At 45.8% G+C, this 25,447-nt stretch overlaps 1 protein-coding gene across 2 annotated transcripts; it reads left to right on the forward strand.

Annotated features, from left to right (window-relative positions):
- Nucleotides 1-1,823: 1,823 nt before the first annotated feature.
- thbs2a (thrombospondin 2a) lies at nucleotides 1,824-24,612 on the forward strand. 2 transcript variants are annotated; one of them, XM_080016650.1, is made up of 23 exons: nucleotides 1,824-2,019; nucleotides 2,435-2,506; nucleotides 2,979-3,532; nucleotides 3,723-3,807; nucleotides 5,859-6,058; nucleotides 8,381-8,521; nucleotides 9,188-9,281; nucleotides 9,633-9,803; nucleotides 10,491-10,667; nucleotides 10,988-11,161; nucleotides 11,394-11,521; nucleotides 11,611-11,763; nucleotides 13,879-14,097; nucleotides 17,163-17,270; nucleotides 17,360-17,519; nucleotides 17,910-18,028; nucleotides 18,302-18,536; nucleotides 21,050-21,277; nucleotides 21,803-22,074; nucleotides 22,429-22,526; nucleotides 22,679-22,818; nucleotides 22,932-22,961; nucleotides 23,303-24,612. In XM_080016650.1, the coding sequence occupies exons 2-23, from the start codon at nucleotides 2,440-2,442 to the stop codon at nucleotides 23,311-23,313; spliced, it is 3,564 nt and encodes a 1,187-aa protein (XP_079872776.1). In that variant the 5' UTR covers nucleotides 1,824-2,019; nucleotides 2,435-2,439; the 3' UTR covers nucleotides 23,314-24,612. The 2 variants fall into 2 exon arrangements, with proteins under 2 accessions (XP_079872776.1, XP_079872777.1); XM_080016651.1 differs by lacking the exon at nucleotides 22,932-22,961.
- The last annotated feature ends 835 nt before the right edge of the window (nucleotides 24,613-25,447 follow it).

The following is a 25,447-nucleotide window of genomic DNA, read 5'->3' on the forward strand; positions in this document are numbered from 1 at the left end:
ATCGGCCCGACACATTTTTGCGAGACTGCGTTGCCACTGAAATGTACTTTATCAGCAGATCACGGTGTCTCAGACATTTCAGACATTTTCTGTTTTCCTCAACCCCTTATTTTCTTTCCTTACTTTTTTCCTCGATGTGCAATTATCAACAGAGATCATGTGGTTTTAACTGAGGAAACCTTTAACGTTCACCCTACTGGGTCTCCTGGTGAACCAGGCTGCTCTGCACCCTTCCTGTGGTCCTGGTTAGTGATGGAGCGATGAAAGTCCAGATTGGTCTTTCTACCTGGAGGTCCAAGTGTCCAAAGGGTCTTTGCTACTGGAGGTCACAGCATCCAGGAAGTCTTTCCTCCTGGATGTCTTTACACCACATGATCTTTCCTTCAGGAGGTCTTTCCCTCTGGAGGTCTTCCCTTCTGGAGGTCTTTCCCTCTGGAGGGCTTTCCTTCTGGAGGTCTTTCCATTGGGAGGTCTTTCCTCCTGGAGGTCTTTCCCCATAGAGGTCTTTCCTTCTGGAGGTCTTCCCTCTGGAGGTCTTTCCTCCTAGAAGTCTTTCCTTCTGGAGGTCTTTCCATTGGGAGGTCTTTCCTCCTGGAGGTCTTTCCCCATAGAGGTCTTTCCTTCTGGAGGTCTTCCCTCTGGAGGTCCTTCCTCCTAGAAGTCTTTCCTTCTGGAGGTCTTTCCATTGGGAGGTCTTTCCTCCTGGAGGTCTTTCCTCCTGGAGGTCTTTCCCCATAGAGGTCTTTCCTTCTGGAGGTCTTCCCTCTGGAGGTCTTTCCTCCTAGAAGTCTTTCCTTCTGGAGGTCTTTCCATTGGGAGGTCTTTCCTCCTGGAGGTCTTTCCCCATAGAGGTCTTTCCTTCTGGAGGTCTTTCCTCCTAGAAGTCTTTCCTTCTGGAGGTCTTTCCTTTGGGGGGACTTTCCTCCTGGATGTCTTTCCCTCTGGAGGACTTTCCTTTGGGAGGTCTTTCCTTCCGGAGGTATTTTCTCTGGAGGTCTTTCCTTCTGGAGGTCTTTCCTTTGGGAGGTCTTTCCCTCTGGAGGTATTTCCCTCTGGAGGTCTTTCCTTCTGGAGGACATTCCTTCTGGAGGTCTTTCCTCATCAAAGTCTTTCCTTCTGGAGGACTTTCCTTCTGGAGGTCTTTCCCTCTAGAGGTCTTTCCTTCTGGAGATATTTCCATTGGGAGGTCTTTCCTTCTGGAGGTCTTTCTTTTAGGATGTATTTCCTCCTGGAGGTCTTTCCTCCTGGAGGTCATAGCGTCCACAGCTCCTCCTTCTTCCGTCCAGAGGACTGAAACACTGGGAGGTTTTTTCACCTCCTCATCTACTTTCATTTTTCAGTTATTAATGTTGTTAATGTGACAAATTAATCCGTGTTACTGATCTTGGTTCATCTTAGTGGCTTTGTATTGATTCCATGTATTTACTGCTTCATCTTCTCACTGTTTTCTTTTTTTCTTATTGTTTTTAAAGTTGATTTTTTTTACTCGTGTAATTGTTTCTAAATGTCTTGTTCCTGTTTTAAAATGTCTGATGTGTGTTTTTGTCCAAGTTCAAGACTTTGACTTTCACAAAAGTTTTTAATGAGACTCATGATGAAACTACGCACCACGCACAACACCCCACCCCACCACGCCACACCTCACCCCACCACCCCCACCACCACCCCACAACCCCCCCCACACCCCCCCCCCCCCCCACCCCCCACAACCCCCCCACAACCCCTGCTGTGACGAGACAGAGCTCCAGACGGGGGGGGGTTAAATGTTTGTGAGTAAGCAGCATGACATCACCAGGTTGAGTAAATGATCTTCAGACTGATGGCGTGATGAAGGAGGAGACCAGAGGGAGGAGGACAGAGGGATGGAGGGTGGAGGTATATAAGAGGCTGCAGGTCTGAGCTGCTCCCACTGCTGCTCTGGATCTAACCTCTGGAACTACTCCTCTGAGCTGCTCTGGCTTTGATTCTCTTTTCTCTGTGGATTCTACGGGCGTGAGGAAGCAGCTGCTGGTTCCTCAGGTAGGTTCCACACAGCAGGGGGGCATTGGACTGGAGTATGAAACGATTCAAATACTACTAAACTACATGAAACTGCAGTAAACTGCATTCAACTCCATTAAAACACATGAAACTGCAGTCAAACGTAGAGGAAGCTGCTCTGCTTCACATTTTCTGTATTTACAAAAAAAGCTTAAAGTGTTGATTTACTGAAGAGATTTAAGAAGGAAAATTCCAAATTATTAGGAAAATGGATTTAATATGAATTTTAGGAGTTGTTATTGATGTATTCAGTTTTTACATATTGTCAAATTAATTCTTGTGAGTTTATCAAAAATACTTAAAAATGAAGCAAGAAAAGGATGATGGGGTCATGTGACCCGTCCAGGCCATCTGGCTGGAAATGAACTGAACATGAATATCTGTTTGTTTTTAGGAGAAATGATTATCAGGAGGATTCTCTGTTTGCTGCACATCGGGTTTAGCTTCCTACACGCGTTACCTCAAGGTAATACACACTAAATACTATTGCAGTACTACTATAGTACTACTACTAATAATATTAATGATAATTATCAGTTTATTATAATATATATAATTACATATGGTATCATTATTTCAACAGTTTGTTTTTCTCTTCTTCCTGGAAGACAAACTTCAATGAACATATATATTATTGATCATATGTTAATGTTCATATACTGTATATTAATGATCATATATATTATGGATCATATATTATTGATCATATATATATTAATGATCATATATTATTGATCATATATATTCATGGTCATATATTATTGATCATATATTATTGATCATATAATAGTGATCATATATAATTGATCATATATTAGTGATCATATATTATTGATCATATATTAGTGATCATATATTATTGATCATATATTAGTGGTCATATTTTTATCATCATATATCAATGATCATATACTATTGATCCTTCTTCCCTTCCCCAGATGGAGCGCAGAAGGAAGACACGTCTTTCGACCTGTTCGAGGTCAGTCGCATCACACGCCGGACCCTGGGGGCCAAGCAGTTTCGGGGCCAGAACTCGGACCTCCCGGCGTACCGCTTCATCCGCTTCGACCAGCTGCCGCCCGTCAGCGCCCCCGTGCTGCAGCAGATCATAACACAGGTCCACAACAACGAGGGCTTCATCTTTGTGGCCAGCATCAGGCAGGACCGAGCCTCCCGGGGGACGCTGGTCGGCCTGGAGGGCCCCGGGGGCCGGCGGCAGTTTGAGATCGTGTCCAACGGGCGGGCCAACACCCTGGACCTGGTGTACTGGGTGGACGGGACCCAGCATGTGGTCTCCTTTGAAGAGGTGGACCTCTCCGACTCCCAGTGGAAGAACATCACGCTCCACATCCACGGGGAGAACGCCAACCTGTTCGTGGGCTGCAGTCTCATGGACAGCTTCATCCTGGACGAGCCCTTCCACGAGCAGCTCCAAGCCGAGGGGAGCCAGATGTACGTGGCTAAGGGAACCACGAGGGAAAACCACTTCAGGGTAAAGACGCGATGCAGCGGAACCTGCTTTGTTATGTCCGTGGTCTGCTTCAGTTCAACACACTAGGACGCTTTTAAAAGATCTGTGCTTTCCATCTCAACCTGTCAATGAAAAGCTTCTTAACGCCGCAGTAGGAAGCGTCTGAACCAGAATTAAGTGTCTCAGATATTCACCCTCTCATCTCCAACAGGGCCTCCTGCAGAACGTGCGCTTCATCTTCGACACACCGGTGGAAGACGTCTTGCGCAGCAGAGACTGCGAGGTCACCAAGGAAGGTAGGACGGCGGTTTCTTCACCTAAACATCTTCAACGGAAAGCTCTCCCAGAGTCATAGGAGGAGAGGTCCTCCCTGCTCCTCCCCTCCCAGAGTTATAAGAGCAGAGGTCCTCCCCACTCCTCCTCGTCTGATCATCAGAATGAATCCAGAAGAACAAACTATGAGGATCATGGCAGGAGCTGAATCCTCCTCTGCTCGTACCTACATGTTCAGGTTCATGTTCCTCAGCTCTTCTCCGCTTCCTGCTGCTGTGGAGATAAGCAGCAGATCTCCATCGCATGAAAACAAATCTCTAATCCCGTCTTTGGGAGAGAAAATGTTGCAGATTTGGAAATGCGATGCGTCGTGGCAGCAACCGAACAAAACCTGCACAAAAGGAGACGCAGATGTTTACGTTTATTTCCACTGGCAGTGCATTCTGGGTAATGCCCTGGGAACGCAGCAGAGAAGAGACTCCCACGCCCAGCTGCTTGCACACACACACACACACTCACATTCACACACACACACACACACACACACACACACACACACACACACACACACACACACACACACACACACACACACACACACACACACACACACACACAAAACGAATGTGCCGCCCCTTCTTACTTATTCTATTCTTGTTATTTTCTTCTGGTTTGTGCTGCATGTTGCATGTGAGGCTGCTGCCACACACAACACAGCCTTAAAACACCGGTTCGGACCCCCTAGGGTCTGATCTGCTGTCACTGAAGACCTGTACTGTGTGTGTGTGTGTGTGTGTGTGTGTGTGTATCTCTCTATGGCTGCTGCGTTTCTGTTGCAACAAGGTTTGAATTCCAGCAGAATGAGTGAACATGTTGGAGAAACGTCGCAGAGCGTCTGGATTCGGGCCCGGGGACCACGGTTTGACCACAAACGTTGTTTAAAGTTTCTCTCGTAAAACCGTCGTGTTTGACATTAATAAGACGCATTAAAAATGACCCGGTTGTGGTTTCTTCTTTTCTGTACTTTAGAAAATCCAAAAATGTTGTAAATGCTTCTGCAGACGTGCGCTGGAGGGTTGAACGAGTCCACCAGACTCAGAGGAAAAGAAAACATGGTGCTGGCGGCGGCAGCGACTGTGATTTACGGTCCCTGGACGGGCATCAATCTACGCCGCTTGACCGCGCCGACTCCAACGGGCGTCCTCCTTCGGGCGCCTCCCCCCCGAGGTCTGAGCCGCTCTCCCCGGATCTCCGCCCACATCGTCAAACCGAGACGCGGCCCGACGGGCGTAGATGTTGAGCTCCGGACGGCGGGAGGCATGTGGAGGCGCACAGCCGCTGGACACATTCATCTGGCACGGTCGGTCTGAACAAACAGACAAACGGAGCCTTCATCTGTGACTTCCAATTCCATGTTTAAATTCTCAGAAGAGCCAGTGAAGCACTGTGTCACATTGATCAACCCTCAACTAACCACCGTGCCTTTTCCCTCTGAAGCCTGAGCTCTGTTTGATGAACTCAAGAAGCTGGGACTGTTTTCCTCCATCTTCACCGCCTCTATTGTGCTAAGTCTGGAAAATGCTGCTTCTGGACTTTCTCTGCGCCATTATCCTTCTCCTCTGATGTGACCACAAGCCGTCTGAAAGCAGATTGTTCAGAGTCGTCCAGCCACAGAGCGACCGCAGCACGAGGGCCCCTCTGTGGGGCCGGGAGCCTCTTGGAACTCGTAATGTCACGGACATTTATGACAGCGGTGTGGGTTACCCATCACGTGAGGAGAACCAGGATTTCCATTTTGAGTTCGTTCTTCTGGAGCCCCGACGCCCCCCCTGCTCTGGTGGGAAAGTGTTTAGTCACCGTCTGAAAAGATAGAATTTCAAATCAAGCACCGCCGAACGCACATCTGTTTCCAGGACCAAAATAAACACGCCGCTCGGCGATCTGTTGCGATCTGTGAAGCCGATGAGGGAAACAGGAAATATCTCCGTTCCACCGTGTTGCAATCACCGCGTCTGTCAAATATGTTTTCCATCACGTGTCGCTGATTCCCCGAACCTCTGCTCTGTCTCCCCAGACGACGCCAACCTGGTCGGCGAGAGTGCGGAGCTGCTGGACGTCAGTCCCTCCATCACCACAAACTTCATCGGCCAGAAAACGGACGAGGTGGGAGCGGAGATGTGCGAGCGCTCCTGCGAGGAGCTGGGCATCATGTTCCAGGAGCTGAAAGGCCTGCGCGTCGTCGTCAGCAACCTTATCGACGGGCTGCAGAAAGTGGTACGATGGAAGGAGCCCTCCAAAATGAGAAAAGGGAAAACAATTGGGCCAAACTGAAAGGCAAACATCTTTAATGGAATTTGAAAAAATATCACTTGTGAGGCAGGAAATGTACCAACGGGGGTGAAGAGAGGCAGAAAATCGATATCAAATTGAATGATTTATTAATAAATTAAATGTTAAGTGGGCCAAAAAACATGAAGCTTAATGAGGCTTAATGAGCTGAAATTCAAAAATTATAAAAACTGAACGAAATTTCATGAAGCCTTTTACAAGGTCCCAGGAAGTGACATCTGAGGAGGTTTTCTGTGACTTCCTGTCACTGTATTCCTCTGGGAAAGGGTGTCATGAGTCTAGGCAGCGTCTGGACGGTCCCTCAGGTTCTTCCAGAGCGAGTGGAGGGATTGCTCTACTGTTTCATTTAATTTCATTTCATTTAGCAGACGCTTTTATCCAAAGTGACTTACAATTATTCAAACACCGATGGACGCAGCCATCAGGAGAAATTAGGGGTTAAGTGTCTTGCTCAAGGACACTACGGCATGCTAGCAGGAGGAGCCTGGGATCCAACCAGCAACCTTTTTAGATTACTAGACGACCAGCTCTACCTCCTGAGCTACCATCCCCTACTTCCATCTCTCTGCTTCAATTCAAAGGGTTTTATTCACATGAGAAACATACCTTCACGATGCAAATGCAAACAGAAAACTCAAAGGAAAAAATATAAAAATAAACGCTGATCAGCCACAACATTAAACCAGTGACCGGTGAAGTGAATAATATTGATCACCTGGTTCCAATGGCACCTGTCAAGGGGTGGGATATATTATTATTATATATATAGTGCTATACAGTATATTATTATTATTATATATATAGTGTTGTATAATATATATATTTATATATATATATAGTGTTATATATTATTATATATATATATATATATATATTTATATATAGTGTTATATATTATTATATATATTTATATATAGTGTAATATATTATTATTATATATATATATATACTGTTATAGATTCTTATTAGATATAAATATACTGTTATACAGTATATTATAATTATATATATAGTGTTATATATTATTATTATATATATATATAGTGTTATATATTATATATATATATATAGGTCCCAGCAGGTGAAGAGTCAGTTGTTGAAGTTGATGTGTTGAAGCAGTGTAAGGATCTGAGCCACTTTGACAAGGAGCACATTGTGATGCTGGACGACTGGGTCAGAGCATCTCCACAAGCACAGGTCTTGTGGGCTGTTCCCGCTATGCAGTGGTTACTACCGACCAAAAGTGTTCAAGGAAGGACGACAGGTGAACCGGCGACAGGGTCATGGGGCCCAAGGCTCATTGATGCACGTGGGGAGCCAGGTCTATCCTGTCTGGTTGGATCCCACAGAAGAACTACTGCAGCACAAAGTGTTGAAACAGTGAATGTCGCTGTGATAGAAAGGTGTAGAACACACAGTGCATGGCAGCTTGCTGCGTATGGGAGTTCACAGTATCCATGCTGACCCTTGTCCACCCCTGAAAGCACCTACAATGGACACGTGAGCATCACAACTGGACCATGGCGCAATGGAGGAAGGTGGCCAGGTCTGATGAATCACCTTTTCTTCTACATCGTGTGCATGGTTTACCTGGAGAGATGGCACCAGGATGCACTATGGGAAGAAGGAAAGCGGAGGCAGTGTGATGCTCTTGGACAATGTTCTGCTGGGAAACCTTGGCTCCTGGCATTTATGTAGATGTTACTTTAACACGCACCACCGACCTTTCACAAGTACACACGTTCATGACAACGGTATTCCCTGATGGCAGTGGCCTCTTTCAGCAGAATTAACGCCCTGCCACACTGCAAACAGTGTTCAGGAATGGTTTAAGGAACTTGACAAAGAGTTCAAGGTGTCGACTTGGCCTCCAAAGTCCCCAGATCTCAATCCGATGGAGCATCTGTAGGATGCGCTGGAACAACATGCCCGATCCATGGGGGTCCCACCTCCAACTTCCAGGACTTAAAGGATCTGCTGCTAACGTCTTGGTGCCAGATACGACAAGACACCTTCAGAATCTGGTGGAGTCACTGCCTCCACCTCACAGCTGTTTTGACAGCACGGGGGGGAGCTACACAATATTAGGCGGGTGGTTTTAATGTTGTGGCTAATCGTGTGTATACAAATGATCCATCCAGGATCCTTCTCCAGTCGCTGTCTCCCTCAAACCATTTAGAGATCCAGTTCCCAGTGATTACAGCTCCTTCTGCCTCTGGACTCATATCACTTCCTCTGCGTCTCCAGACAGAGGAGAACACGGTCATGAAGGATGTGCTCAGGAGGATGAAGAACACCAAGGAGAAGAACATGTGCTGGCAGGACGGACGGCTGTTTGAGGACAAGGAGGACTGGATTGTGGACAGCTGCACCAAGTGCACCTGCCAGGTGAGTAGATCTGAAAGTACCTGTCCCAGAATGTGCCAGTATGCAAAGGTATGGGCCAGCATACACCAGAATGCGCCAGTATACGCCAGAATTCACCAGTATACGCCAAAATGCATGTTTGTTGTAGGATCAACATGTAGTATGTAGTAGTATGTAGTGTGTAGTATGTAGTGTGTAGTGTGTATTATGTAGTATGTAGTGTGTAGTATGCAGTGTTGGGTATGTAGTGTGTTGTACGTTGTATAGTGTATAGTGTGTAGTGTGTTGAATAGTGTGAAGTAGGTCATATAGTGTGTAGTATATGTATGGTATAAAGTATATATAGTATATATAGTATAACAGTATGGTGCAACCGGTGCAGGGGCCCAGTGGCCACTAGGGGCCCATCCCAGCGGTGCACCGAAGACTTGGGCTCCACTGTGTGTCCCCGTCCTCCAAAGATGAAAGAAAAAAAGCGTTACCCTAACGGGGACCCTTTCTCAGACACTCTCTCTCTCTCTCTCTCTCTCTCTCTCTCTCTCTCTCTATATATATATATATATATATATATATAGTGTGTAGTATAATGTGTGGTGTGTAGTACTGTGTGTAGTATAATGTGTAGTATAGTGTATAGTATAGTGCGTAGTGTGTATTTGTGCTGACCCCGTGGTGTCGTCCCCTCAGGAGTCTAAGATCGTGTGCCACCAGATCACCTGCCCCCCTGTGGCCTGCGCCGGCCCCTCCTTCGTGGATGGCGAATGCTGCCCTGTGTGTCTGCGTGAGTTGCCATGACAACAAGGCCCTTTCTCCGTTTGGTTCTGACTCTTCCCCTGTTTGGTTCTGACTCTTCCCCTGTTTGGTTCTGACTCTTCCCCTGTTTGGTTCTGACCCTTCCTCTGTTTGGTTCTGACTCTTTCTATGTTTGGTTCTGACTCTTCCCCTGTTTGGTTCTGACTCTTCCTCCGTTTGGTTCTGACTCTTCCTCCGTTTGGTTCTGACTCTTCCTCTGTTTGGTTCTGACTCTTCCTCTGTTTGGTTCTGACTCTTTCTCTGTTTGGTTCTGACTCTCTCTCTGTTTGGTTCTCACCCGTTCTCTGTTTGGTTCTGACTCTTTTTCTGTTGGCCACAGCTGTGGACAGCGAGGACGGCTGGTCCCCCTGGTCCGAATGGACCGAGTGCACGGTGACCTGCGGCACCGGGACGCAGCAGCGCGGCCGCTCCTGCGACGCCACCAGCAACCCCTGCACTGGGCCCTCCATCCAGACACGCAAGTGCAGCCTGGGGAAGTGCGACAGCCGTGGTGAGCAGCGTGCAGGCATCCTTCACGACCTCCTAACCACACGAGACCACACCTTTATGATGGAACACAACCTTGTTATCATGAACATGTCATAATGCAACACATTGTGTCATAACATGCAGCCTCAGTTTGATCTAGTGTCACAGTTTACGACTTGAATTCATCTGACTAGATGGCACACACAGAAAACACACACATTTTGCAATATCTTATCACAAATAAAGGTACAAAGGTAAAATGTTATAAAGACCATGAAGAATACAAACAAAGAGATAACAAGCAAAAAAGAGAACAAATAAATCAGCTTAAGGACTAAGAAAGTATCTGGGTCAGAGCTGTGGTTCACAACGTGTGGTCCTAACATCACCCTTATTTTAAGACCTCAGCATCGTTAGAGAAGGTCCAGTAAGGAATATTTGATTCCTAGTTTCACTGTTACCTCCCCGACTAGAGCAGAGACACAGAATCACATTGAACAATAAAAATCTGGTCAGATTGGATCCAGAGACTGAATCTGATGAAATAGATCAAATTGATGCTGCTGAAGTGGAGAAAGTTGAGAACAACTGTTTTCGAGTTTTTTTGACACGTCATACTTTACATTTACTGCTGTTTGGTTGAATGAATGAATCAGAAGATCATAATGTACAACATGTGACTGATCTCTGTATTGTTTTCTCCTTCCAGTGCGTCAGGACGGGGGGTGGAGCTTGTGGTCTCCGTGGTCATCCTGCTCGGTGACGTGCGGCGAGGGTCAGATCACGAGGATCCGACATTGCAACGCCCCCGTGCCGCAGCTAGGGGGCAAGGACTGCGTGGGCAGTGGCCGAGAGACGCAGCGCTGTGAGGCCGAACCCTGTCCCGGTGAGTTCTTTCATGAACGGGTCCTTGGATCCAGAACTGCAGGTGCCGATCCGTGAATGCTTTCTTTCAGGAAGTGGAAACGAGGTTGTCTCTCAACGAGTAAGTTCCTGGTTTCTGCTCTTAAGAAGAAGAGCCCCCCTCTAGTCAAGAGGATGCAAAGGCCCTTTACAATAATGTCGAACACACACATTCATGCATGGTGGAGGCACCTTGCAAGGCTCCAACCTGCTCATCAGGAGCAGTTGGGGGTTCAGGGTCTTGCTCAATGACACTTCAACACGCTACCAGCTCACTAACACCACCCTGTTGTGCCTGTGCAGTTGACGGTGGTTGGGGTCCTTGGTCGCCGTGGGCAACGTGTTCTGCGACCTGCAGAGGCGGCATCACGAATCGGGCCCGGGTCTGCAACAGCCCCCAGCCGCAGTTTGGAGGGAAGAGGTGCGTGGGGGAGGCGACTGACAGCGACGTCTGCAACAACAAGGACTGTCCCATTGGTGAGGATAATCTCCTTTTAGAGTTACCCTTATAGAGTTCTCCTTCTTAAGATACCATTCTGGAGTTATCTTTCTAATATTTCTTTGTGACTTTCTTTGAAATGTTCAAGACGTTTTCTTGAGGGATTGATTAAAAAATATGAAAAGTGGCTGTAAAGAGGAGCCATTTCCTGGGAAGCATTTGAACCTCTGTGTATTTCCTGTGTGTTCACTGTGTTCTAATCCCTTCCAGACGGTTGTCTGTCCAACCCCTGCTTCGGCGGCGTTGACTGCAACAGCTCTCCAGACGGATCCTGGGAGTGCGGGCCGTGTCCCACTGGTTTCCGTGGAAACGGTACCCACTGCGAGGACATCAACGAGGTGAGTTGCTACCATCATGTAGATGCATCTGTGGCTCCGGTAGTCGTGCATTTGGCTCTAACCCGGCTACGCCTCCCTCCCGCCCACAGTGTGACATGGTGGCAGATGTCTGCTACATTGCGGGAGGGAAACAACGCTGCGTCAACACCGACCCGGGCTTCCACTGCCTGCCCTGCCCCAAGCGCTACCGTGGGACACAGCCCTACGGTGTGGGCGTGGAGGCCGCCAAGAAGAACAAGCAGGTGATGTAGTCCTATACCAACAAAGAAATATTGCTAGTGATCTGGTGGCCGAAGATATGGGATTTGGCACTTTAAATGAAGGTCTTCACTGGTCCCAAAATCTGCACTCAAACTCTACTCGACCGAGGAAAATTTGCGCCGAGATCTGATTGGAAGTAACCACTTTTTCATAAAAAAATACTCTGAACAGTCTTTTTCCCTAAGATTTTACAAAATGGACCGAATGCATCTCTGAGTGAGAGACCTGGACCAGAGTTGCGTCCGGGATTTTCTGTATCTGAATCTGTATCTGTTTCCCATAACTAAAATTGTACCAAAAATGCTGTTTTTGTAGCCTGTCAATGTTGTAAGAAATGGAATAACAGAAGAATTTCAACATAGAGAAGCGTGCACCATGTAATCCGATGGCTGATCATCATTAGTGATGTTCCAGCCCCTCCTTATGTTCCTCAATGATATGTTCCTTCTACACGCCTCCTCTGGGATTCACTCTGTATTACACTCAATGGCAATTAGAACTGGGACCCAAGGAGACAGAATGCCATCTGAGCTAATTGGACCAATTAAAATGTGGACCTGAGCCTGTTGGAGTCCTGGTCAGGTCTCAAGTCGACCTGTGAGGACCTCTGGTGTCAACCAAGCGATATTTCAAACAGCAACAAGTCCATTCAGATGGGTATCTAGAGGTACGTAGAGGTACATAGACATATGTAGAGGTATGTAGAAAGACCGATATGTAGAGGTATGTAGAGATACAGTTATGTAGAGATATGTAGAGGTAAGTAGAGATACAGATATCTAGAGCTACATGGAGGTATGTAAAGATACAGATACATATATATAGAAGTATTTAGAAATACATAGAGGTATGTAGAGATAGATGTATGTACAGGGAGATAGAGGTATGTAGAGATACAGTTATGTAGAGGTACATAGAGATACAGGTGTGGCAGTTTCTCCTACCACGTGCCATCCAAGTGACATTTTCAGGGACCTCTGGAGGCACAGAGGCACAGAAGCCAGGGGGTTGTAAACACCAGTTTGTTGTAGAGACTGGGCCAGCGGGAACAAGCCAGGAGCAGATAGACATGTGTCATGACAGGGCTCCTCTCCTGAGTGAGTGTGGGGATGGGGGTTTCACCTGCTGCTCGTTACACCAACCAACGAGCAACAGGAATGCAGCCACCCTGATCCCAGTCACCTAGATCCAGGTCAGGTGTGGCTGCTCAACCCAGACCATCCCCACACCACAACAGGTATGTAGAGGTATGTAGAGATATGTAGAGATACAGGTATGAAGAGAGACAGGTATGTAGAGGTGTGTCGAGATATGTAAGGTCTGTAGAGATACAGGTATGTAGAGGTATCTCGAGATATGTAGAAATATGTAGAGGTACGTAGAGGTGTGTAGAGATACAGGTATGTAGAGTTACATAGAGAGACAGGTATGGAGAGGTATGTAGAGATACGGGTATGTAGAGGTATGAAGAGAGACAGGTATGTAGAGGTATGTAGAGAGACAGTCAGTGGGGGTGGGGGGGCATGTCTGCAGATCTGGATGAAGATGCTTCATCTCTGAAGGAGAAAGTGGCGCTGCAGTTACATCTTTCAAATGACTCAGCATTCTAACCTATTAATAGTCTGTAAAAACATTTAACAAGGTATAAACATCATTTTAAAGTGACTTCACCTCTAAATTGGGGCACATCGTCCCTGCTCTCTTATAATCAGTGGTTTCATAGATTCCTTGGGGGGTTTAAGTCTGTGCCTGGCAACCCTTGCATAACTCTGTTTGGCCCCCACTTCCTCAGCCTCAGGATTTCTTTGGGACTTTGGGAAAAGGGAGATTTTCTCATAACTGGCACCAGCTTCGTTGGACGCTCTCTGCTACAGGTCTGCACTAACACTAACTGGGCTAACGACTCACAGCTGGGGCACAAAGCAGAAAAACAACCACGCATTTGAAAAAGTTCAAAGCTACCTCCAGTATTTATATTTGCTTTTTCTCTGGCACTCGCTGCCATTCACCATTTTCGATGAATTACGCGCTCCCATTTCCCCTTTTGTGTGGAATGCAATGTGAACTTTCCTTTGACCGAATGGTTTGGTCTCCAGGTGTGTGAGCCGGAGAACCCGTGTAAAGACAAAACCCACAACTGCCACAGGTTCGCAGAGTGCATCTACCTCAGCCACTTCAGCGAACCCATGTACAAGTGTGAGTGCAGGATCGGCTACGCAGGAGACGGCTTCCTCTGCGGGGAGGACTCGGACCTGGACGGGTGGCCCAACCACAACCTGGTGTGTGGGGCCAACGCCACCTACCACTGCAAGAAGGTAGCTGGCTCATCTCACCTTATCTTATCTCCTCTTATCTCATCTCATCTCAACTTATCTCCTCTTATCTCATCTCATCTCACCTTATCTTATCTCCTCTTATCTCATCTCATCTCAACTTATCTCCTCTTATCTCATCTCATCTCACCTTATCTTATCTCCTCTTATCTCATCTCATCTCAACTTATCTCCTCTTATCTCATCTCATCTCACCTTATCTTATCGCCTCTTATCTCATCTCATCACAACTTATCTCAACGTATCTCATCTCAACTTATCTCCTCTTATCTCAGCTCATCTCACCTTATCTTATCTCCTCTTATCTCATCTCATCTCAACTTATCTCAACTTATCTCATCTCAACTTATCTCCTTATCTCATCACATCTCACCTTATCTCATCTCATCTCAACTGATCTCATCTCAACTTATCTCCTTATCTCATCACATCTCACCTTATCTCATCTCATCTCAACTGATCTCATCTCAACTTATCTCCTTATCTCATCTCACCCTATCTCATCTCAACTTATCTCATCTCAACTTATCTCCTTATCTCATCCCATCTCACATTATTTCATCTCAACTTATCTCCTTATCTCATCTCATCTCATCTCACCTTATCTTATCTCCTCTTATCTCATCTCAGCTTATCTCAACTTATCACAACTTATCTCCTCTTATCTCATCTCATCTCAACTTATCCCCTCTTATCTCATCTTATATCATTTTATCTCATCTCACCTTATCTTATCTCCTCTCATCTCATCTCATTTGATCTCTTCTCAGCTTATCTCCACTTATCTCATCTCATCTCAACTTATCTCCTCTTATCTCATCTCATCTCAACTTATCCCCTCTTATCTCATCTTATATCATTTTATCTCATCTCACCTTATCTTATCTCCTCTCATCTCATCTCATTTGATCTCTTCTCAGCTTATCTCCACTTATCTCATCTCATCTTACCTTATCGCCTCTTATCTTAACTTAACAAATCTCACCTTATCTTATCTCCTCTTATCTCATCTCATCTTATCTCCTCTTATCTCATCTCAACTTGTCTCATCTCAACTTATCTCATCTTATCTCATCTCATCTCAACTTATCTCCTCTTATCTCATCTCATCTCACCTTATCTTATCTCCTCTTATCTCATCTCAACTTATCTCATCTCATCTCACCTTATCTTATCTCATCTTGTCTCAACTTATCTCCTCTTATCTCATCTTGTCTCAACTTATCTCCTCTTATCTCATCTCACCTTATCTTATCTCATCTCATCTCATCTCACCTTATCTTATCTCATCTCATCTCATCTCAACTTATCTCATTTTATCTCATCTCAACTTATCTCATCTAATCTTACCTTATCGCCTCTTATCTTAACTTATCGAATCTCACCTTATCTCCTCTTATCTCATATCATCTTATCTCTCAACTCATCTCAATTTATCTCCTCTTATCTCATCTCAACTTGTCTCAATTTATCTAATCTCAACTTATCTCCTCTTGTCTCATCTCATCTCACCTTATCTTATCGCCTCTTATCTCATCTCATCACAACTTATCTCAACGTATCTCATCTCAACTTATCTCCACTTATCTCAGCTCATCTCACCTTATCTTATCTCCTCTTATCTCATCTTATCTCAACATATCTCCTCTTATCTCATCTCAACTTATCTTATCTCCTTATCTCATCTTATCTCATCTCATCTCAACTTATCTCCTCTTATCTCATTTTATCTCAACTTATCTCATCCCATCTCAACTTATCTCAGCTTATCTCAACTTATCTCATCTCATCTCAACTCATCCCATCGCATCTAATATTATCTTATTTCATCTTGTCTCAAAGATCTTGTCATCTGACATTGTCTTATCTCATCTTTTCTCATCTCAACTTATCTCGGCTTATCTCCACTTATCTCATCTCATCTTACCTTATCGCCTCATATCTTAACTTAACGAATCTCACCTTATCTTATCTCCTCTTATCTCATCTCATCTCAACTTATCTCCTCTTATCTCATCTCAACTTGTCTCATCTCAACTTATCTCCTCTTATCTTGTCTCATCTCACCTTATCTTATCGCCTCTTATCTCATCTCATCTCAACTTATCTCATCTTATCTAATCTCATCTCAACTTATCTCCTCTTATCTCATCTCATCTCACCTTATCTTATCTCCTCTTATCTCATCTCAACTTATCTCATCTCATCTCACCTTATCTTATCTCATCTGTCTCAACTTATCTCCTCTTATCTCATCTCACCTTATCTTATCTCCTCTCATCTCATCTCAACTTATCTCATTTTATCTCATCTAATCTTACCTTATCGCCTCTTATCTTAACTTATCGAATCTCACCTTATCTTATCTCCTCTTATCTCATCTCATCTTATCTCATCTTATCTCATCTCATCTCAACTTATCTCCTCTTATCTCATCTCAACTTATCTCAACTTATCTCATTTTATCTTATCTCAGCTCATCGTATCTCAACTTATCTCAACTCAGCTCATCTTATCTCATCTTATCTTGTCTCAACTCATCTCATCTTATCTGAACTCATCTCATCTTAACTCATCATATCTCAACTCATCGTATCTCAACTTATCTCAACTCAGCTCATCTTATCTCATCTTATCTTGTCTCAACTCATCTCATCTTATCTGAACTCATCTCATCTTAACTCATCATATCTCAACTCATCTTATCTCATCTTATCTCAACTCATCTTATCTTATCTCAACCTATCTCATCTTATCCCAAATTATCTCATCTCATCTTAACTCATCATACCTCAACTCATCTTATCTCAACTCATCTTATCTTATCTCAATTTATCTCATCTTATCTTATCCCATTTTATCTTATCTCAGCTCATCGTATCGCAGCTTATCTCAACGATGTATGTGACAAATAAAAATCTTGAATCTTGAATCTTGAACTCAACTCAACTCATCTTATCTCATCTTATCTCAACTCATCTTATCTCCTCTTATAGTAGAAATATAGAGAGTAGTTATGTATAAATATTGTTTTCTGTCTGTTTCAGGACAACTGCCCCAACCTGCCCAACTCTGGACAAGAAGACTTTGACAAAGACGGACAGGGAGACGCTTGCGACAAAGACGACGACAACGACGGAATCGTGGACGAGCGGGTAAGAGAACGGGGCGGGGCTTCAGAGTTTCGTGCCGAAGGTTTGGCGAAAAGACGCCATAACGTCCCACCCTCCGCCTTCCTGTTCAGGACAACTGCCCCCTGCTGTACAACCCGCGGCAGTTCGACTTCGACAAGGACGAAGTGGGTGATCGCTGCGATAACTGTCCCTACGAACACAACCCCGCCCAAATCGACACGGACCACAACGGGGAGGGAGACGCCTGCGCCGTGGACATCGACGGAGACGGTGAGAAGACGCCCGGTTTCACTTTGTTCTAAAAATATGTGACGGCAGAGGATAACGCTTGGTGCCAGGGGGCGGTAGAGGGCGTCTCTGAGCCGCTTCGTGGAATGCCAAAAAAGAACAAATAGAATGAGGAGGAGAGATATTTATTTATTTATTTATTTATTAGTATAAACAAATTTGTTTAATTATAAGGGAGAACAAATCAATTCCATAAATACAATACAAAGAATCACAGGGATAAATAAAATTAAAATTTTGAAAAAAAATAATTTATTAATTAAAAAATAATGTCTGCTCTTGTGCCCCTTGTCTCTATTGCACATTGCAAATGTTTTCTTTCATTTAGTTTTAATTTTATATTTTTATTTGACATTATTTCTTGTTCCTCAGAGATTCTGAACGAGAGCGACAACTGTCCCTACGTCTACAACACGGAGCAGAAGGACACTGACCTGGACGCAGTGGGAGACCAGTGCGACAACTGCCCCCTGCTGCACAACCCTGACCAGGTACACATCGAGTACACACTAACCTGACCAGGTACACGCCGAGTTCACACTTACCTGACCAGGTACACGCCGAGTACACACTACCCTGACCAGGTACACACCGAGTACACACTTACCTGACCAGGTACACGCCGAGTACACACAACCCTGACCGGGGACACACCGACTACATACTACCCTGACCAGAATCACACACCACATATACACCTTAACACACTAACACCACAGTGTGTAAGTGTTTGGAAATTTGAACCCACTGATTCCGCCCTCCAGACAGACGTGGACAACGATCGCGTGGGCGACCAGTGCGACAACAACCAGGACATCGACGAGGACGGACACCAGAACAACCTGGACAACTGTCCCTACGTGGCCAACGCCAACCAGGCCGACCACGACGCCGACGGGCGGGGCGACGCCTGCGACCATGACGACGACAACGACGGGATCCCAGATGACAAGGACAACTGCAGACTGACTCCCAACCAGGACCAAAGAGACTCAGACGGTGAGGACGCTGCGGAATACTGGGAAAAAAATGGGAAATACTGGGATTACTGGGAAAAATTAAAAAATACTGGGAAATGCTGGGAAATATTGGGAAATGCAGAGAAATACTGGGGAATACTAGGAAATACAGGGAAATAATGGGGAAATACTGGAAAATACTGGGAAATACTGGGAATACTGTAAAATGCTAGGAAATACTTTTAATGCTAGGAAATACTGGGAAATACGAGGAAATTCTGGGAAATGCTGGGGAATACTGGGAAAATACTGGGAAATACTGCGGTGTTGTAAAGTAGTGCATGCATTTAATGCATAGCCATACTCAAGTATTTTAGGGATTAATTCACAGGAAAAGTGACTTCATCTGCTTGTACTTCTTACTAGGAGTACTAGCAGAGTACTAGAAGTACTAGTCTACCATGTATCTACAATATGTAGTCAATAGAAAGAAAGGTTGTTATTTCAGCTATTTCAGGAAACTGAGGTTGTGATCAATACTCTGTACTTATTAAATATTCTATGTTCCATAATATGGAACACACACATAACAACAACACATACACTACTCACAAAAAGTTAGGGATATTCGGCTTTCGGGTGAAATTTCAGGATGAACCTAAAATGCACCATAACCTTTACAGGTGAACTTAATTTGACATTTCTAAACTTTTGAATGCACGTCTCCAACTGTTCAATGTTTCAGTACTTTTTGCACAACTTGCTGTTCTCTAACAAGGAGCTGAACGGCAAAATTCACAACAGGTGTTTGATCCTTGAATCCACCAATACATTTCCTGGTTCAATTAGAGTTGGTATTTAAACAGTCCTCTTCATCATGCTGTTCACATGTTGACATCATGAGACCAAGACCACACCTAACAACTGATCAACAGCACTTCGCCTTGAGAGGCTTCAAACAGGATGTTGATCAGAGGGAAGTGGCCACTGAGCTTAGAGTGTCACAGAGTGTCATCAGCAGGTTGCAACAGAGATATAGAGACTGGAAGAGTCACAGAAAGGCATAGAAGTGGACGTCCTTTGGCCACATCCCACACTGATGAGCGTTTCATTGTGAACAGTGCCCTGCGCAACCGCATGATGATGCCACTCAACTCCAGGCACATTTTAGGGAGGTGAGAGGCACCAAGTGTCACGTCAGACCATTCAAAACCGTTGACATCAGAGTGGTCTGCGTGCTAGACCACCTGCAAGGCTACCTGACCACACCACCAGGCACAGGCATCATGGTCTTGCAGGGGCCAGGGAGCGTTGACGCTGGACGAGGGACCAGGGGCCTCAGTGCTGTTCTCTGATGAAAGTCGATTCACGTTGAGCAGAAATGATGGCGACGTCAAGGAGAGCGCTACGCATCAGCCACTGTTGTCACCAGATGAGCCTTTGGTGGTGGTGGTGGTGTTACAGTGTGGGCAGGTGTGTCCAGTCAATACAGAACTGCCCTACACTTTGTGAATGGTACAGTGACAAGCCCATACTACCTGAATGACATCATTCATCCAGTCATTGTGCCCCTGCATGAACAACACAGAACTCATTTCAGCTTCATGGACGACAATGCTCCAGCTCATCGAGGTTGCATCATTAGGGAACAGCTGCTGGAGACTGAAATGGAGTGGCCTGCACTTTCTCCAGACCTTAATCCCATAGAAAACCTATGGGATCAGCTGAGTCGCCATGTAGAGACTCGTATCTCTGTACCCCAGGTACAGAGTTCAAGAAGAGTGGGGGGCCAGGCCTCAGCAGACAATAAGTCGACTTGTGAACAGCATGAGACGTCCTTGTCAAGCTGTAATTGATGCTCAAGGGCACATGACAAGTTATTGAGACATTGACATTTGTTGTTGTGGTAAACCCACCACTGTTGTTGGCTTTTTTTTTCAATACATTGTTTGAGATGAGGAAATCACCATTGTATCTTCTACTTAAATGCTCTACTTTCATCATATCATATCACTGTCGCGTGAAACCCTAACCCTAACCCTAACCCTAACCCTAACCCATTTTCCATAAATTTTCCCCGAAAGCCAAATATCCCTAACTTTTTGTGAGTAGTGTATGAAGTTGTTATATGGTACGGTCCTGATTGGTCCTGGACAAGCAGCGTGACTTCCCCCCTGACTGCATCTCTGCCCCCAAGAGGAATGTTTCCTGGGAGGAGCTGAGTCCAATCACTTAAATAACACACTGTGACAGAAACCTGAGTGGAGGGTTTTACAGGTTCAGAGGGGGCCTGGCACTTTGGGCCTGGTACCGTGGGCCTGGTAGGGTAGGCCTGGCACTGTGGGCCTGGCACTGTGGGCCTGGTAGCGTGGGCCTGGCACTGTGGGCCTGGAAGCGTGGGCCTGGTACTGTGGGCCTGGAAGCGTGGGCCTGGTACTGTGGGCCTGGTACTGTGGGCCTGGAAGCGTGGGCCTGGTACTGTGGGCCTGGTAGCATGCATGTGGACTCCAGTGCACGTGTGCTTTCTAACCTGGGTTGTGCTTTGTCGAGCAGGTGATGGAAGAGGCGATGCCTGCAAAGACGACTTTGACAACGACAGCATCCCGGACATCTTGGACGTGTGTCCGGAGAACAACGCCATCAGCGTCACCGACTTCAGGAAGTTCCAGATGGTTCACCTGGACCCCAAGGGTACAACGCAGATCGACCCCAACTGGGTGGTCCGCCACCAGGGCAAGGAGCTGGTGCAGACCGCCAACTCGGACCCCGGCATCGCCGTAGGTGAGCGCAAAGCGTCGTCTGGACGTTTCTATAGGATTTGAAAAATCAAGTCAAGCCCATCCATCCGGTCAAACACCAGGAAGGTGGAGGACAGCGCCACCTAGCTTCAGCTAGGCATGGCTAGCTGAAGCTAGCCGCAGTGCTGCCTGAGCCGCACCAGGGTTCGTCCATCTGTGGGTCAGTTGATCTCTATCAGCGGCTTGAGCTCAAAACACCTTTGTGCAACTTTTGATATTTTGAATTTTTGTAATTTTGGGCATTGCGTTTCTATCAACATGTTGAGTTTGTGACTCGCTGCTTCTTCCATTTGAGGAACATTTCTCAAACTCGGGCTCATTCCGTCCTGAGCTACTCTGCCCCTCGGCCCCGCCTTCAGAGGGTTTGCTTAAGTCTCTGGACTGTTGACACCTTTAAAAGGCAGCTTCAGACCAATCCAGTTCAAACAGGCCTTTGTTTAGTTTCCGTCTTCGTATTGGGTGTGTATCTGTGGACTCTGTTATTTATCCTCTCTTCCTGCACCCAAAGGTTTCGATGAGTTCAGCGCCGTGGACTTCAGCGGCACAATGTACGTCAACACGGACCGAGACGACGACTACGCCGGCTTCGTGTTCGGGTACCAGTCCAGCGGACGATTCTACGTGGTGATGTGGAAGCAGATCACACAGACCTACTGGGAGGACAAGCCCTCCAAGGCCTTCGGCATCTCTGGGGTCTCCCTCAAGGTGGTCAACTCCACCACAGGAAGCGGAGAGAACCTGAGGAACGCCCTGTGGCATACGGGGAACACGCCCGGCCAGGTAGGGAACGCACCCGGTGAGGAAGGGAACAGCTATAACATTACATTACATCTACATTTAGTCATTGATCAGACACTTTTATCCAAAGCGACTTACAATTGTTCAAACACCGACGGACGCAGCCATCAGGAGCAATTAGGGGTTAAGTGTCTTGCTCAAGGACACTACAGCATGCTAGCAGGAGGAGGCTGGGATCGAACCAGCGACCTTTGGATTACTAGACGACCAGCTCTACCTCCTGAGCTACCATCCCTATAGCAGCAGCATGAGTATTACTCAGTACTAGTTCTACACAGTACTAGTTCTACACAGTACTAGTTCTACTCAGTATTCAGTGTTATTTCTGTCCCTCAGGTGCGAACACTATGGCACGACCCTAAGAACGTGGGCTGGAAGGACTACACGGCCTACAGGTGGCACCTGATCCACAGACCAAAGACCGGCTTCATCAGGTACAGGACGCTGTGTAACCATGGAAACCAATTGTCTGATAACTCAGTGATCTTCCGACATTCACCCCGACAGCGAGGATGAGATTAGAAGCCGACACGGAGAAGGAGGTCAGTGTGTGGAACCTTTTACAACCTTCCTTCCTTCCTCGCAGGGTGGTGGTGTACGAGGGCAAACAGATCATGTCAGACTCTGGACCCGTCTACGACAAGACGTTCGCCGGTGGAAGGTTAGGCCTGTTCGTCTTCTCCCAGGAGCTGGTCTTCTTCTCCGACCTCAAGTACGAGTGCAGAGGTGAGTACGACCAAGTTCCTCCAAAACCTGTGAAAGGTCATGCATCAGAAGAACGTTTCTTTTTCGGGATGTTCCAAAGACGTTAAACCTCTGTGGTCTGTTCCGACTCCCAGATGAGCCGGACTCCACCGCGGGGCTGCGAGGTAAAGAGCTGCAGGGTGGGCGTGTTGCAGGGTGGGGGTGGGCGCGGTGCGTGTTGCAGGGTGGGGGTGGGCGTGGGGCGTGTTGCAAGCAGGGTGGGCGTGGTGCGTGTTGGCTGGAGCTGCGTCTCTGCTTGACGCGTTGCAATGCAGCTGCAGCATTGTGGAGGTCCTTGTTTTCCAAGGACCTCCAGGCTCCTGGTGGAATCCCACATGTGGCCTTGTCCTGTTGACCTCACGCTGTTTGACCACACGCTGCGTCGCATGTCGCCGCTCGCCGCGCTGCAGCTTCTGGAACGTCCTGTCCTTCTGTCTGCTCATGTCCTCCTCCTCTCCTTCTCCAGACAACAACTGAATCTCTCTGGATGTGGGAACGAGCGCCAGAGACACTGAGCTCCAAACTCAGCGCCACCTTTTTACTCAATCCACCTGGAAGGAGCTGGAGCGGGCGTGAGCGGGGGTGTCCTGCTTCAAGGAGCACGGAGCTCGTACGGACACGGCAGCAGAACATCTAGACTATAAAGGATCAGTACAGCGGCTTCCCACGCTTTCCATGCGCTTGTATCAAACTGAATTTTATGATTTGTACGTTTTGTTGACGTTCGGTGTCAGTTAAATAGATTTTTCCATTTTCATCATTTGAATGTTTCCATGGAGCTTGAATGAATGATTCAGATTTTTGCTTTTTATAGTAATTACTCAAGATGTTTATACTAAGTCTGTATTATAATTTCTTTTGTAAATTATTTATGCTCTGCTTTTTTAATTTTTTGGTTTTGACATTTTTGCTCGAGAATGTAAATAATTATTTATTTGTTTACACTGACAAAATTCGAACGAATATTACGAGACACGAGATGACGTATTAATATGTTGCTTTGTCAAGTTTCCAAACCACAAATCTGCTTCAATCTGCTGTTTCATTAAAGCTGTTAATACAGAAATAATAATGATAATATTATTAATTATAATAATAATAACTGTTCTGGGTTTGGCCTGTAGGGGGAGCGTGTGGAAGGACACAGGATCGCAAGCTTTAAACTGACTTTGGTTTCTTTTTTGTTGTTGTCTTTGCAACATCCCTACAGGAAGTGAGGATGGTCTTCCACTAAAACAACATCTTTAGCCATTTTTATTTCCTCCATTTGTTGTCACACCTAATCTAAACTTCATATTTAAAAAAACATTTACAAACAATTGAAATTACAGTTGTGGATCATGAAATATGATTAATTTTGGTTCTATCAATAAACTGCAGTAAAACATACTTTAATTAGACATTTTCCAGACCCTTGTTTCCCAGGAGCTAGGCTAGCTGATCCCCTCTGCAGCCATGCATTGAGCTAACACAGTTAGCACGCAGCCCGTTAACACCTGTGTACTGGACAGACGCGTAGGAAAGCGGCGTCGAGGAGGTGTTTCAGTGGATGCACGCAAACAGTCACAACATCAGCTCAACCACCTCCAAAGCAAGGCGGTTCCAGTATTGGGATTCCTGCTCGTCTTTTGCAAGGTTTGCAATGCACAAACTGTTTTTGATACAAGTTTTATTAAGTTTATTATTTAGTTTAATATACGTTTCATCAAACACCAATGTAAGTTTTCCTCCTCAGAGTTTAACCTGTTTCATAAATAAATCATGTGTACACCATGATCCATGACTGCTGCTTCCATGGCTACATGTTTTCACATCACAGTGAATAAGTACTAGCAGCACTACCAGTACTAGCAGTACAAGCAGTACTAGCAGTACTATAGTACACCTCTGAATAACTTGATGTTTCACTTTGAAATAATATTTTTCTGGGGGTCCGAGGTCTGGGTTAGGGCCTCCCCCTCTTCCTCATCCTGCTCATCCACTTCCTCCTACTCTTCCTCGTCCTACTGCTCATCTCCTTTTTTTTTATTCACCCTGTGATGTCATCATGCTGGACATACAACACAGAGTATTTGTTCATTTGCTTCTAGGACAGAGTTAGTTGCAAGTGGAGTTGAACTTGTCAACCTGCAATGAAACTATTTATTCATCTTTAATCATGAACAACTGCTGCATTAACTCTGTCCTGTGACGAGCAGAGCACAGCTTTATATTATACACAACCACCACCAACCCCCTCTTTGGAGAACTATTTACCATTTGGGTCTATAAACAACTGATCATCATTACTACTCCAAGAGGGAGATTCACCACGGGTGAGACAAATAAACACAGAACCAAACAACATTTACACAAAAACATAAACACTGGACAACAACATGTATTGAAAACAGTGAATTAGGGCCAGGAAAACTGGAACTACAACTGGTCACCTGACCTCTTCCTGTCATAGTTATGCCAGTAAATGAGGGAGAAAAGGAGAGGAAAGCAACCAGGAGGGTGCTGGGGTGTGTGTGTGTGTGTGTAAGGTGTCCACCAGTGAGTGTACAGGACTTAGCCCAGTTGGTTGTGGTGTAAAAGGTATTATGTTGTGGTGCCTCCAAGCAGTGGA

The sequence above is a fragment of the Zeus faber genome, assembly GCF_960531495.2.
Source record: "Zeus faber genome assembly, chromosome: 16".
Classification (NCBI taxonomy): Eukaryota; Metazoa; Chordata; class Actinopteri; order Zeiformes; family Zeidae; genus Zeus; species Zeus faber.